Source organism: Gavialis gangeticus, unplaced genomic scaffold, assembly GCF_001723915.1.
Source record: "Gavialis gangeticus isolate Ggan-Ray unplaced genomic scaffold, GavGan_comp1, whole genome shotgun sequence".
In the NCBI taxonomy this organism is placed as follows: domain Eukaryota; kingdom Metazoa; phylum Chordata; order Crocodylia; family Gavialidae; genus Gavialis; species Gavialis gangeticus.
This window is the reverse complement of record NW_017729026.1, coordinates 3,343,664-3,359,273: the sequence shown is the minus strand read 5'-3', so window position 1 is coordinate 3,359,273 and position 15,610 is coordinate 3,343,664. Positions and strand designations below refer to the sequence as shown.

At 40.2% G+C, this 15,610-nt stretch overlaps 1 protein-coding gene across 2 annotated transcripts in view; it reads left to right on the top strand.

The window, feature by feature from the left end:
• Nucleotides 1–15,610, top strand: part of ENPP3 (ectonucleotide pyrophosphatase/phosphodiesterase 3) — a 74,410-nt gene that overhangs the window by 36,100 nt on the left and 22,700 nt on the right. For both annotated transcript variants that reach the window (XM_019520267.1, XM_019520266.1), the window contains exons 10-16: nucleotides 1,413–1,478; nucleotides 2,551–2,623; nucleotides 3,075–3,183; nucleotides 3,352–3,480; nucleotides 5,157–5,188; nucleotides 9,226–9,353; nucleotides 11,519–11,585. In XM_019520267.1, coding sequence (XP_019375812.1) covers nucleotides 1,413–1,478; nucleotides 2,551–2,623; nucleotides 3,075–3,183; nucleotides 3,352–3,480; nucleotides 5,157–5,188; nucleotides 9,226–9,353; nucleotides 11,519–11,585 — 604 coding nt within the window. The remainder of the gene's footprint in view (nucleotides 1–1,412; nucleotides 1,479–2,550; nucleotides 2,624–3,074; nucleotides 3,184–3,351; nucleotides 3,481–5,156; nucleotides 5,189–9,225; nucleotides 9,354–11,518; nucleotides 11,586–15,610) is intronic.

Below are 15,610 nucleotides of genomic sequence, written 5' to 3'. Positions count from 1 at the left end.
CAGTGACAGCAGGAGAGCCAGTGGGGAAGGGGGGTTCCTCCTTTCCTCTCCTACTCTCATAGGACTAGGCTGGGTGGAGGAACCCACTGACTGCCCATCTCAGCTCCTCCTACTGTCACTGTTCCTAGGTCCCATGCAGACCAGCTGGAGCAAGTAGGAGTGGATTTGAAGCTTTCTCAGCCCTGGGACAGAAGAGAAAGCAGTAGCAGCAGGTGGGGGAGAGAGAAGCTTTAGTTAAAGCACCCCCACTGACATACCTGTGACACTCTGGGCACTTTAATTAGAGCAGGTCTCAGAAATAACCTCTTGGAAGCTTAAAGTTAATAGTTATTTCCATTTAATAAACATATATTTCTCTTCCATCTGTTTCAAAAGGAACTTGAACTAAACTTGAAATGCTATGCTTATTAGCTGATTCAGATATCTTCTCCTAACTCGGTGTCAGCAAAGCATCAAACACTTAGATAAGAATGCAAATCAATTTAACTTTATGACATTTTGCAATCCTTTTTAACTGTAGCTAGTGAACCACGAACTGAGTTTGATTACCCAGCAACCTTTAGCAGCTTGCTACAACCATAACAATTTTTTTAACATTTACTTAAAAAGAAAACTGTGTATAGGTGTCGCTCAGAGCCGCTTTAATTAAAATGCCCCACTTCCCCTCCACTCCTGGAGGACGTGTATAAATGCCCTGTAAGATAAGCACACCAGGCTTTCTCCTACCCATCTCTCAGTTGTTGTCATGGGTGGCCAGGTCTGGGGGTCACTGATGTCAGAAGAAGCAACCAAGGTCTGAGGGCCATGCATAGAGTCCAAGTATAGGGGAGTCAGAAACCATAAGATCTATCTGTGGAACAAAATCAGAGCTCCATAGGGTTAGGCAGAACATGGGGTCAGGAGGCCAGCTGGGTCAGGTGTTGAGGAAATCAAACTGGAGTCAGCTTAGGGAGCCAAATGGTCAGGACAGACTTAGGGTCCATAGGCAAGCCAGATTGGGTAGCTAGAGAATCCATCAGAGACCCATAGAAGCACAAGTCAAGGGTAAGGCAGCCTAGATACAAGGTTAAGCCTTGTTGCCCAGAGACTGCCTCTTTTGGGGCAGGGATTTTTATAAGAAGGGGTAAAGGGCCAGTTGACCCTGGCTGCCCACTAAAGTTGCAGGGAATGGGTGGGTAGCTATCAGGTTTGGATCAGATCATCTGTGTCTGCCCTGATGGCCAGTCAGGGAGGTAGCAAACTGAGATGAGTGGCTATGCCAGGCAGGCTGAGACTCCAGGTTCAAGGCTATAGCCTGTTGCTGACCAAAGCATGTCTCAATATATGTTTAGCTTCTTCACTGGTAGAATTACCTTTTTCTTTATCTTGGCATAGGCTTGATGTCAATATCTAATATTAATAATTATTTTTAGATCTGTTACGTATCAAGAGAGAATTTCACAAATACTGAATTGGCTTGATTCTCCCAAATCTGAAAGGTAATGATTGATAATACTGTATCCAAGTAATCTGTGAGAAGACACGTTAGAAGCTTTCTAACACTTATAAATTTCAGTTTATTATGTTCATGCATTTGCAAAGACTATTTGAATCATGCTATACTTAATTTCCTTCATCATATAGTGATAAAAAGGTAACATAAATTGCTTGTATATTTATGAGGTATGTATATATGAATGGGAAGGCACAGCTTTGGATGTTTTGTTTTTTATTTATCTACAGATTTTTTTTTTTTTTTTTGCTGAATCAGAAGATACCCAGGTCCTTCCTGGGACTGTAGACATTTTCATATCAAAGAACTTGCACAAGAAAGAATAAATAAGACCAATTATATAGCGTAATCCAGCCTATTGCTTAAAATATTACCTTAATCTAGTGCTCTGGAAGCTTACAGGGTTTGTGTAGGCTATAACATGGTTAGAGAAATATTAGCATTAGCTTCCTGTACTATACATATGCCCAGAGCTATTATGAATCTCCTGCACTGTTCTTGGACTCTAGTTTAGTAGTTTCGCCACCTTTGCATTCCTGTTGTGTTTGCAAATGGTTACATCAAATAATATGACTCCAGCTGAATTTTTTGTTATTCAGTTGAAGAAATGAATTTCCAAGTGGATTTTCACTGTATATAAATAAATGAAGAAAATGTTTTTTATTCTTTTGTGTGAAGTAAATTCTTGATAAATGGATGGCAGGTTGAAAGGAAGCTCTCTGCCTCCTCACCGGGTAAAGCATGAAGAACTGTGGCTCTTTAGGACATAAATCTGTTTTGCTCCTAGCCCGACTAAGAGCACTTCCTTTCCCTATGTGAGACCCTGATTTTTGCAAGCATGCCTTCCAGTGTTGGTTTCCTGAGTTTCTGGAAACCAACTAAAAATATCAGAGACTACTTCTGACAGTATAGTTTTGCGTGCTGAGACTGGCTTGGTTTAGAAATTGCATATTCCAGAGTTTTCCCTTTGTTTCTGTTTTAATCTTGTAAAATAAAGAGATGTTTTTTCAGAAACTTTCCCAAATTCTCACACTGTTCCTTTGTTGTCTGTTTTCTAGGCCTGATTTCTACACCTTGTATATTGAAGAACCTGATTCTTCTGGACACTTGTTTGGACCAGTTAGTGCTGGAGTAAGTTGTATTTTTTTGCCTTAAAGTAAGTTGGTCTAAAATAAAGGTATGCATTAATTTATATAAATCAAAAGAAGTGGTTAAACTCTGAATCTATATGAATTTGCTTTATGCTGTAGTGAATTACATGCATTAACTGCTCTTCACTTCTGGAATTCAGGTCACAGAAGGCCTCCATCACCATGATTTCAATTTATATAGCCTGTTGCTAGTGTCTGGGAAGCTAGCATGATTCTAGCATTTTCTGGTAAGCAGGAAAGATGTAGTTAAACAAATTGGCAAAAAGTGGAACCTAGATAACTCCAGGCAAGACTAAGATTTTAACGGGCCCTATTTAATCCAACTTTTAATGGGGTTAACAAGTGATCCTTCAAAGCAGTATGATGACATAGTGCATAGATATATTTAGCTATAGCTATGAAACGTTAATGAAATCCTATCTATTCCTTAGGTAATTAAAGCCTTGCAGTTAGCAGATCAGACATTAGGAATGTTAATGGAAGGATTAAAACAGCAGAATCTGCACAACTGCGTAAACCTCATTGTTTTAGCTGATCATGGTAATGTATATGGTTTTTGTAATTGGTTTTCCAGCGTTAGTTCCTCTGTATCCTTTTTATTGCCTCCCTTGTGCCTGACATTTGCATTCATCAGTTTTAATAAATCTTTGTAAATAGCCATTAGTGTGTTTAATATAAGAAAATAAATATTTATGTATTGTCCTTTAGGGATGGAAAAGACCTTCTGCAACAAACTAGAATACATGACGGATTATTTAAATAAAATTAATTTCTACATGTATATGGGGCCCGCAGCTCGCATTCGGGCTTACAGAGTTCCAGAGGACTACTTTACTTGTAAGTGTGAAATAGTGCTGTTACTGCATAATCAGCACAGTAGATAGTAAGAAATATGAAATGTAGATAATTAGTGTTTTGAACCTAAACTACCAGGGCTGTATATCATTAGTCCAGGGAAGCAGTGTTGCAAGAATGATCTTTGACTATAACCTTAGATAAAACCAAATGGTAAGAAATATTTGACTCTAACTTGCCTTTCATCATTCATCAGGCATCTGACTAGACCAGGGGTAGGCAGTCCCAGAGTGTGGCACACAAAGGCATTTTGCTTGGCATGCATGCCTCAGAGCAGATGATGGGGAAGGAACTGGGGCTGCACTGCCACAAAGAGGATCAGACCCTTTGTGGCTCCCCTGCCATCTGCCCCTGTCATGCCAACATCTTACAAGTTGAGGTTGTGGGTGTTTTTTTGGCACTCTGCCCAACAATGTTGCCGAACCCTAGACTAGACCTCTTATGTGTACAGCATGATCCAGACTATCAGTGGTTGCCTGCTATAATTTGCGTTATTATCTCATGTAGAAAGATAACAGGAAAGGACAGGTTAAGGTACTGGACTTGGACTCTGTAGATTTGTGATAAGCTGCCAGTTCCATTCAGATTTCTTGCGTGACTTTGGGGAAGTCACTTAAGCTTTGTGTCTCAATTACTCTTTTGTAAAATGGGAAGAGTGCTAATAATGAAGTTACAACTGTAGCATGACTTCTCTACTGAGCATGTCATCTTTTCAGTGTAGATACTGTCCTTATATATAATTTCCTAGTGCAATGTGGGTCTTGATTATAATTGAGACCCTTAGACCAGGGATGTCAAATTCACCCAGCTGAGCAGGCTAGACAAGGATTACTGGGCTGTTCTGCAGGCTGGAATTGACCATGTCAGAGCCATTGCACAGGGCCATCTGCAGTGGTGGCCTTAGTATTGTTGGAGCTCTGGGGAAGAGAGTCATTTGGGGCCCCTTAGAAGCTTAATTTTGATGACCTGTAAGCAAGTCAGACATTTTTTATTTCAATTTCACTTCGCTCTATCCATGAAACTGCAATGAGAGTATCTTAATACAATATTGATAATACAAATATTCAGTGTAATTAATTTTAATTACTTACATAATCATTGACCCATTTCTTTTGGGGCTTTTACTCTCCCTACAAGCATTTCTCTCCTGTAAAAATTGAGGGTTCAGTAAAAAAAATAAAAGTGAGTGATACCCAAAATTAAGACTCCAGATTAAGGTCTTTCTCCTAAAATCTGGCAAATGAACTACAGACTCAGATTTGCCCTTCTCTGAAACAGTATGTTCAGAACAGGGAATAGGGCACATAAAGAACCAGAGGTCCAAATTAGATCTGCCGTGACAAATCTAGAATTCTAAAGTGTGACTGGATATACGTGGTGAGTTTGTCCTTGAATGTTTTCAGTTTTGCTTTTGAGTGGGTATCATCATGGCAGCTTTTTGCAGTTTATCTGTTTGTGTTTGGAACTGGTGATCTGGTAGCTTATATGCACATAGCTGGGTTACCTATCCCAGTGTAACCTGTGTAAACTGGTTAATTTATGTAGGCTTATATGGTGTTCATTTTTACAAATAGAAAGAGGTTGAAAATTCTTGTACAAATCTTGGAACCTTCATTAACTTGGATGTAACTTATTCTATTGTCCTTTCTTTTAAACAGTTGATTCTGAAGGAATTGTTAAAAATCTAACAGTAAGTAAATATTTACATATTTTTTCTTATAGATTTAGTTTCTCTTACTTGTAATTTAATCAATAGACATATATCTGTGGAAATTTTAACTATTGCAGCAATTCCATATTTTAAGTAGCGTATTGACTCAACAGTGTCTCTAGCATAGGGAAAATTCTGGATACTGCACAGAACCTTTGTAGGAGGGCTTAATGCAAAGGATCACTCCTGTTCTCTAGACTGGGGGTTTTCAACATTTTTGTGTCAGTGTACCTCTGGTGGCTGGTCAAGAAGGAAGGAGTCCCCCAGCAGCCAGTTGATGAGCCGGGGGGGGGGCCTGGGCAGGGGGTCCACCAGTGGCTGATCTGCAACCGAAGAGGGGGGTGGGTTCCCCACAGCTGATCAGTGAGCATGCCAGCAGCACGGTGGTGGTGGAAGTGCTGACGGTGTGGCAGCAGAAGTGTCGGTGGCACAGCGGTGGTGGAAGTGGCAGTGGCAGCACCCTCTGATGAGTACCCCTTGAGGCCATCCCAAGTACCCATAGGGGTATGCGTACCACCGGTTGAAAACCCCTGCTCTAGACTAGCAGGGACTGGTTGTTTGCCACTGGAGCAGGTCCACACATTACATTCAGTGACACACCCTTTAGTTTATTTGCTTCCTCCTGGCCCCACATATCTCCCTCTTGATTCAAGGAGAGGTCTGGATAGGAGCCTGGCCTTTGTATGATGTACAGCATGGTGGTTAGAGTTCAATGCTAATGCATCAGAGGTTCTGGATCAAGCACCCTCTGTCTGTGTCTGCTTGGCAAGTGCCCTAAACATTCAGCTACTGGGGCTAAAACATGGAAGATTTACTCTCCCTTCTTTGTAATCTAACGCCTGCTGGTCATTGGTTTCTGGCTACCTGGATTTTCATTACTTAGACCCAGGTATGTGTCCAGAATGGGTGCACACCCATACATAGCCAAATAGGGCAAACAAGCATTTATGGGACCTGGCTTGGCTTAAGCCACCTAAACCTGAGTTGGGATTCATGCAGGCAAGCAGTTACTGCTTGCTGGGAGGAGGCACAGGCATCCAGAGGCAAGTAATTGGAGGTGGATGGAAAGCAGGGCTGGCAGAATGGGGGTGGGGGTGGCAGGTCTGTGGAAGTGGTGGTGGGTCCAGAGGGGGTTGGCGGATCCAGCAGGGACTGGTGGACATTCAGTGGGTGCTGATAGGTCTGCAAGGGGAGGTAGTCAAGGGGGTAAAAATAGCCCAGTCCAGGTCAGAGCAGGGGGGTAAAACAAAACATCTCTAGAGCTGTGGCAAGTGACTGGGTGCACCATTTTCAGGTTTGGTGGGGCAATCTAAATATAACACTTGTACATACCCATAGCTACTCATCCAGTAGTCTGTTGTATTTGCTAAGTCTGTGTGTGCACACTTAGGTATAGACAGTGAAGAAGTAATAGAGTTGCAACCTGAGCAGAAGTGGCAGAAATGTCCCTTACATGGCTAGATAACCATCATTTAGAAGCAGGAAGTGAAACAATTCCACTCATAATCTGTTCAAAGATAACACCACAAGAGATCTTTCAGAAACCTACTAAATAATTAATCGGCTCTGTGTATCATGTAGTGGTTGCCTGTCACTGAATAATCAAAGAGTATTTTATATCCCAGTCTAAATGTTTCTTGACTTCAGCTATCAGAAGCTCTAGAGTAGCTCTGCAGAAACTCTGTGCTATCCCATTGCTGTGCTGTGGTGCTCACTGTTCCTGAAATAGAATCTGAGAATTATCAGCTGCTGAGAACGGTTTGGTAATGATGAAACTATAAAGCTATCTTAATGAGCCAGCTGATTATTCCTTTGGCATGGGAAATTGGGAATCCACAACTAGGCTGTGGCACATACTTTCCTGCTCTGCCAGAGGGACTGAGGTTCAGAGTGAAGGGGCTTGGTTAGAGCAATGTCAAGGAATGACTTTTTGGGAGCCATAGTAGATCAGCCTTGATATTACTAATAGCTACTTGGGATTCCTTTTTTATTGATGACTTTCACTAGTGCAACTGTGATTATAAGTCAACACATAGCTCTGCACTTTCTTTTTTATGTGCAATCTCTTTTGGCTTTGTAATTAACAGTCAGATTGCACCAGTGTTTCCTATTTCAGCAAAATGCAGTACTTATCATTGATGACAATAGCTTGAGATCTGACTGGAGCTAAAATCCAACCTATCTAGACCACAGCACCTCCCAGTCAGAATTTTTGGGAGCTGCCAAGTTATTGCAATTTGCTCCTCCATAATTGTTATTCATATCACATATTTCAGATGAGAAATGTGTGTTACTTCTTTAAGGAAGTCCAGAAAATCTGGGCAATATATTAAGGCAGAGTCAGTGGTGGAATGAGGTCATGACATCTAGTGAATGAGCTGGTTTTGTTTGTTCAGATCTGTGGTTGTTGTGCTCTCTGCATACTCATTATCCTTTGTGGTTTTAATTTGGGCAGCTTCAGAACTATGGGTTCTTCAGATTCTAAACTAGAAAGAAACACTAATTGTAGCTACCCTCCAGTTACCATCAGAAGAAAATCATTTTTATTAAAGCTGAAAAGATCCATGTATACAATTTCTAAGTTTAAATTTCCTAAATCTGCCAAATTTTTCTTCTTTAGCATTTATAAGCTAATAAACGAGAGTGCCAAAAGTTGAACATATAGGCTACCTATAGATGTGCTCCAGTGTAATCAAATCTGCTCCACATTCTAATTAGAATGCTCTAACATCATCACAGTGTCATGTGTTAAGCCCCTCCCCACATTTCAAAATGGCTGGGGGGGTGTGGCTCTTGAACTAAAGCTCATCAAATAAGCTTTAGTTCAAGCATCCTACAGCCATTTATAAATGTGTGGAGGGTTAATGCATGTGACGCTGCAGCATTTTAATTAGGGTGGCTGTCGGGTAACCACTCTAATTAAAATACACCCCCTACCCCCAAGCACATATATAGGCAGCCATACTGCCAAATGGCTCTTCCATCAATTAGGGCCTAAGTGGAACTATGTGCCTAAGTGAAATCCTGTTCCCCCCTGCTTGAGTTCCTGGAAAATCATTAATACATTACTTTTGTAACATGTTGCCTCTTTAACCTTAAGGCTAAATATCAAAAAAGCAGAAAGGAAGAGGAGGACCTACCTGCCTTTTGCATTAACAGTTTTTGAGGAATCAAGCAGGGTGGAATAGAATCACACTTAGATACTTAAGTCCATGTAATTGTCTAACAGATGGAATAGGATTTGTCCCATAATTTTTAAATGATTTCAGAATGGCACATCATTGGCTTGTGAAGAGATACTTTCCTTTCCCCTGTTTGTGGCATGGTAAGATGGTAAAGAGTGACCAAACAAACCTTTCAAAGACCTTTAGCTACTTACTTATGGAGTGAGAACTCTCACACTAATTCAAGGTATGGATGCCAGTAAAATTAGCAATGATATATGCCAAAGCCTTTGGGATGTTCTTTGTTTTTTGCACTAATTTGTCAACAGGGTTGTTACATATTTTATATATCTTATATACCATGGGGGCAGGCATTAGTCTTTCGGTGCCAGTTTTGGCCTGTTTCCCATGACTCTATGGGTGTCAAGAACCACAAATTGAGGTGGAGGAGGGAATCCTTTAAAGAAAGTAGCAGTAGTAGCATCATGTTACTACTCCCCACCCACCACCAGGATTCTCCCTTCCCACTCTGTCTGTCCATCTGCAAATTAGGAACCTGGCAGTGCCTGCACATATTATGCTACACTATGGCAGAGGGGCCACCAAACCCATGCTCTATTACAGACTGACCTCAGGACTCTCTTATCAAAAGTCCAAGTCAGTCATTTTCATGCCCATTGTCAATTGAGACATAAGTATCATTAATAGCTTTATGAAGAAGCTATTATTCTAGCTGTCATTTAATATGTAATAATGTATAATAATCACCCTGTTACCTATAATCATTTTGAAAGATGTGTTTATGTCTGATGTTAAGCAAATGTCATGATTGAGTGTTTTCATGTTTTACAGTGCAGAAAGCCCAACCAGCATTTCAAGCCCTACTTGACACCCAACTTGCCAAAGCGATTCCATTATGCTTATAACACTCGCATCGACAAAGTTCATCTTTTGGTTGACCGACAGTGGCTGGCTGTTAAGTAAATAAGTTGCTTATACATCACCCTAAATATGTCTCATTTCCTGGCCAGATGTTTCATTTCCTTTGTATTTAAGACCTGGAAGTCTTGCAGCAAAGCCAATAGCTGATCCATTTTCCAGACTGTTAGAGAAATGAATGTTTAGGAGGATATGGAAAGGAAATGTTTGCATGTCTCTCAAAACCAGACATCCAGTGCTTTATGTGGTGTGCTTATAAGTATTTTCCTCTTAACCCAGCATGGTAAATGAGGAGCATCTAGCTTATTCAATGTGAATCTTCTCTAAATATACCATTATTTCAATGAGGCACCAAAATGATAGTTCTTATATGCTTATTTATTGAGAATACCTCATGCAAAATCTACTGCTTTTTTCCCCTCAAAGGCTTATAACTCGCTTTATACAGTTAAAGCCAGTTTTCACTATAATATTTAAAGTGCTTTTCAATGCTTACTTTTATTGTGCACAAACATTCACATTATCTGGGAAAATTCTCCCAAGTTTGTTCTCTTGGTAGAAAAACTTACCCAGAGCTGCATGTACGGACATTTGAATGCCAAGGCCCTTAAAAGTGGAGAGCTTGCAGTGCTGACACTGTGAAGCCAAGCAGGGCATTTTGTTGGGTCCCTTTTTGTCAAAGTTTAGCTTTCTCCTTCAAATTGTGTCAGGTTCACAGTGGTTAAAGAAAACAAACACAGTGCAGGAGCTCTTTAGTAAGAGACTAAGCCTGCAAATTGTCCCCAAAAATGAATGACTTGGAAAGGTATGAGTAACTGAAAAGGTGATAGTTGAAATGGAAATAAGTATCTGACCTTAGTTGTAGCAGTTGCTTATGCCATTATAACAATGTGTGTCTCAAAACTGTATAAATTGTTGGCATGCACATGTTGTGAATCCATAGGGGTAGCTTTTCAAAAGTTCATGTTGTGTGCTTTCTCAACGTGGGAGTGCACACAACTGAGGGTGGGCATATTGTCTGGGTACAAATTTTAATGAGAAGAGAAAAGGTGATGAATCTTAGAAAATCAGAAATGTGAGGCCTTTGCATTCTATTTGCACTCTCTCTGAAAATGATCGAAAACTTCACATTCCCTTTGCCCTTATTGATTCAACTGGCACAAAAGCTTTGAAAATATATTCCGCATGTCCTTTCCTCTTGCTCACTCTCTGCATGTCTTATGTATTCCTAGATGATCTCCTGGGAGTTAAACATTTGCTTTCTTTGGTGATTTATTGATACTCTCTTGCTCTTTACTCTTAAGCATTTTCTGTATACTTCTGGAGAGAAGATTAATTTTGAATGTAAATTTCATTTACTAAAAAAGATTTTCCAAACTTACTCTTTTGAAAGAAAGGTAGAAAATACCTATTCAGTATTTGACCTCTTGTATTTTAAGTATTGTCAAATATTTGTCCTGGGAATTTTAAGAGAAATACTCATTTTGGTGTGTTTATATTTTCAGTTTTAACATGAAATTCATTGTTCTTCTCAGCTAAGTTCTAAGTGCAGTTATAAAAATAAGGCAGATAAGGCAGTTATCAAAATAAGTCAACATACATTAAGCTATTCTGGATACAGGATAAATTCTAAATTATAGCTCAGCAAAGTCAAAGTATCTGTTTCAGTTTGATTTTCAGTTGTCTCAGCAATGAATAAATGACAGCTCTCCTTTCAAGTGTAGTCATTGTAAGCCTAAACAGTGTAGACTCACCTGCCTCCACAACTTGCTCAAAACAAAGCATGAACTCTATAGTGAGATATGAACATTTTCAGACTAATGAATTTCAGTGTTCCCTCATAAAGCAAAGGCCTCTGCAATCTTAATTAAATTGTTCCATGGAGACAAACACAGCTTGATTTTCTCAACAGATGTTCTTAATAGGTAAATCCTAAAAGATTATTGTGAAATTATCCTGAAGATGATGTGGTTTTTGGAACTTCTCTGAATGTCTCAATTTAGACGTCATCCTTATTTTTATTTCTATTTTGGAAGCATACATGTATTACACAAGAGCTGGAAACTTAGGAGTAAGTTCAGTTTTTGATTAAAACAGCCTCAGTACCTTAAGAGACAGAGCATGTCATCAGTTTAGTGATTTCGGACAATATGTATTTATTGCTATATCAGTACTATATTTACAATATGGAACAATTTCTTCATAGGAATAAAAAATATACATTTTGTGATGGAGGCAACCATGGCTATGACAATGAGTTTAAAAGTATGGAGGTAAGGTGTTTTCTTTTCAAATATCACCTCCCACTATATAGTGAACATAGAAACTGTAAATGAACAATTTTGCTTGCATTCCTTGCACTTGGTCTAGGTTTAGGTATCTTACTTTAAGCTGCCTAAACCTAAACTGGGAGTGGCACATGCACCAGGAGTAGTGTGGGGAGCCCAAGTTAAGTAACATGGGGTCAGGGACAGGACTAGCAGGATCTGGGTGGAGGGGCTGGCAGGTCTGCAGGGGTTGCTGGAAGTTACAGGCAAGGTTTACCAGGTCGGTTTGGGGAGGCTGGTGGGTCCAGGCAGGGTTTGGCAGGTGCAGGTGGGGTTTGGCTGGTCTAAGGGGCCTAGTGGGTCTGTGGGGGGAGGGAGGGTATTGGTAGGTCCACAGAGGGAGAGGGGTGTTACCCAGGTCAGAGGGAGCTGGGATGGCTAAAAATAGGCCTGTCAGGGGAGGAGGGTAGGAACAGCACAACCCCAGGGGTAGAATGAATGGCTGGGCTTTCACATCTCTGGAGCTATGCTGCATATGCATGCAAGCATTCATTAGATTGGGTTAACCCCTTCATAGATTAGGTTAACTTTCTCAGTCAAGTTAGTGCACCTCCTGAGTTGAATTAACTTAGATCAGGCCATTTAAACCCTGTGAATGCCTGCACAAGTAGATATTTAGATCAACCTAACCCTGGTTAGGACAATCTAAAAGTAGTGCTTGTTCATACCCATTGTGTTTCAGTTTGTTTATTACAATTTTTTACATGGTCATTCTGAATATAAGCCTGAGAATTTGTACCTAGGATAAAATGTTCAAACTGGCCTCAAGTATACCATGTAAAGTTCTGCAATTGTGGACCACATTTAAGTACACAACGGGCATGTCTACACATGCTGATTTAAGGTGCATTAGCCATTTTTACAGCATATTGAAAGCACAGGTCACATTTGCACACCCTGAATGCACCTTAAAAATGGCAATTTTTGGCTATTTGTGCCTAAATTTAATACCTGCAAAAGCAGGTATCAGCTTTAGGCATGAATAGCTAAAGCACCTTAACACACAAGTAGATGTGCTAAAGCACATTAATGCTATGTGTATCGACTGACTTGGGACTAACTGTAGTCCCAAATTGGTCCACACACTGTGTTAATGCGCCTTAGAGTGTGCACATGTAGACACTCATCTAAATCACCTTAACGTGCATTAGGCAAATGCACATTAAGTTTAGGGGTGGATACAAACGTGTAGATACGCCCAATGCCATAGTTTTGTCTTGGTGTCCACCATAAGTCAAAGATCCACCTGAGCCAACCAGCTCCTTGGGCTAGCATGGTAAAGACACAAGTTCTCTAATCAGTGTCACAAAAGGCAATGAAGTGGTTAGCTTTGCATCCAGTCACCTGTCTTTCAGAAGCCTAAATGCCCAGGTACCTGTTTCCAGCTGGATGGGTGGAGATCACCATCAGTACATATTGGGGGTAGAGCATGAACTTGTGTCTCTGGAGAGATAGCAAAAGGCTTTAGGCTCTTGACTGCCAGTCTCTGACACCTGAAAGCTGTTAAGAGTCAGATAAATTGTAGTACCTAAACTAAGTACAACATAGTGAGATAAAGCATATTTAAGTCACCCATTCTTTTGATTGGACCAATGAGAGGAGAATCTCTATAGGTTTAGAGGTTTCAAATAAGTATCCAAAGATATGAGATACCTACTTAAAAGTTATCTTTTCCTCTTTGATAGAATAAGGTAGATAGGATTTGAGAATAGTTTTCACTGTAACTTTGTGGAATTTTGCATTTGGATCTGGTTTTGGAGGCCTGGCACAATAAAAATATTTTAAAGTTAACCAAATATTTTTAAGAGTATATTTTTCAGTAACCTCACATAAGCCACTTCCAGTCCCAAGTTTAAACACTAGAAGAATTTCATATGAAATGTTATCATAGAAAACATTAATCATAGTTACTGTTCCGATGATGCACACTGAATAAAAGCAATTTGATTCTTTATAAGACATCAAAATACTTTCCTCTAGTGGCATCCTGTTTTTGTATTACAGCAGTTCTGTTCAGACCTCATTAAGATTTTCTTTTGTAGTAGTTCAAAATCTATTTCCTGTCAGAAGAATATAGAAAATGCCATATTAGTTCAGTGGTTCATCCAGTCACATCTATTGTAGTAATCAGTTCTGGTGACTTCAGAAAAGGATTTTTAAAGGCTCTATTACATTTACCTCTTCAGTGATAAAGGCTGTGGGCTCAAATTCCTGACCATAGTTCTTAGTTATCTCTAAAAAAATTAATATTTGTTAGTTTAAATGCAGATGATTATTTTATTCATATAGATGCTAACATCATGTATGGACCATAGTCATTTGTTTGCCTCCATCATATGTTGCTTCAGTTCCATAGATTAATTGCAATACATGCTGAGTATATAAGGTATTTCATATATTTTAAATGTGGTGCCTTTAGATTTAAATCAATGCCCTCCTGTTTTGGTGTCATGAAAAAAGATAGCAGTGACTGGCCTTAACTATTCTTTGTTGGCGCTGGACTTCAAGGCCCATTCCATGTAATGGAGGTGTCCATAAGATTCACCCCTTGTTCATTTGCATTTGCTCAATTTACAAACATGTTTTCATAGGCTGTCCAAATCCTACAGTTTGTCCAATACATACATACTCATACTTAATAGGGTTGCCAAGCTGGTCAATTGACCAGTCAAATATTGTCATGTGACTGGTCAATTGACTGCATATTTTTGACCGGTCAAAGAATAGCAATTTTACAAAAAAACACATTTCTCAGTGGAAAAATTTTGCTTTTTCTGTGTTTTATTTGGACCTATTGGCAATTTTTTTTACAATTTTTGACCCTTCAATTGACCAAACTTTATTTGACTGGTCAAGTACCCAACCCTAATATTTAATGAACAATTTGGGCACCCAGAAGAGATACTTGGATGAAAGCTCTGACAGCATCTAATATGGTATCCTGAATCCACTTGACATCAGATTCTAACCAGCACATGGACAGGAGCCCACCGCTGCACAGCGCTCATGGTTCTAAATCTGATGTAGTCACACAAAGGGAATTTTTCAGACACTCAAGATTTCAGTTTGTAAGTGACTCAGGGTATGTCAACAATATGGCTGCAGTGTGTCCTGGCCTTGATGCCCCTGAGCATGCCTTACCCACCTGTTCCTACTTGCATGCTCTGAACCCAAAAATATGCCAGTGAAACTGCCTAGAAGTGGTCCCCAGTGGCTTTTTTCAATCATGTCACAGACTGGGGTCCTCAAACAGCTACTGAAGGAAGCTATCAAACAGCTTCCTTCAGTTTGGGGTGCACAAGTGGCAACGTGCCAAGGAAGATGAGAAGCATTAGCCACAGCTGATGTTGAGTGAGGCTCAGCATTCCTCCCTTCCCCACTCCCAGAGGAGTACCTGTTAGAGTCTGTACTTTGGATCCTGGAACAGAGGCAGGAGTTCTCAAACCTTGGCCATTGTTGCACCTAACAGAACAGGGGCAGGATGCCACTGCAAGAGGAGTCATCACTGCTGAGAACTAGGTTAACCTTTCCCTGGAACTGCAACCTCCATAGGATTCAAAGGCATGAATTCCTCATCAATTGCTGGGCTAGGAAGGATTAACTTGGCTCCTGGCAGTGATACTTGATACCTCATCTAGCAGCATCCAGCCACTCAACTCCATGCTCTGCTCCCTGCATCCATTCCAATGCCACCACACAGGGCAGCTGCCTGTGCCATTTGTTTGGCCATAGTTTTGCTACACCTAGCTTAAGCCATTTGTGGAAATGGGACATAAGGTCCTAAGTCACTTAGGCATCTATCAAATTGTTACCCATGCATGAAAAGCTGTGTCTGGACACTTGACTCCCTGTTGGCTTTAAAAATGGCTCAAGGAATATAATATGCTTCTACAGCTGTTTAAGTGGCAGTAACATTCCATATATAAGCTATTGCAAGAGAAATATTCAAGACCTGGCAAGTAAAACTATTT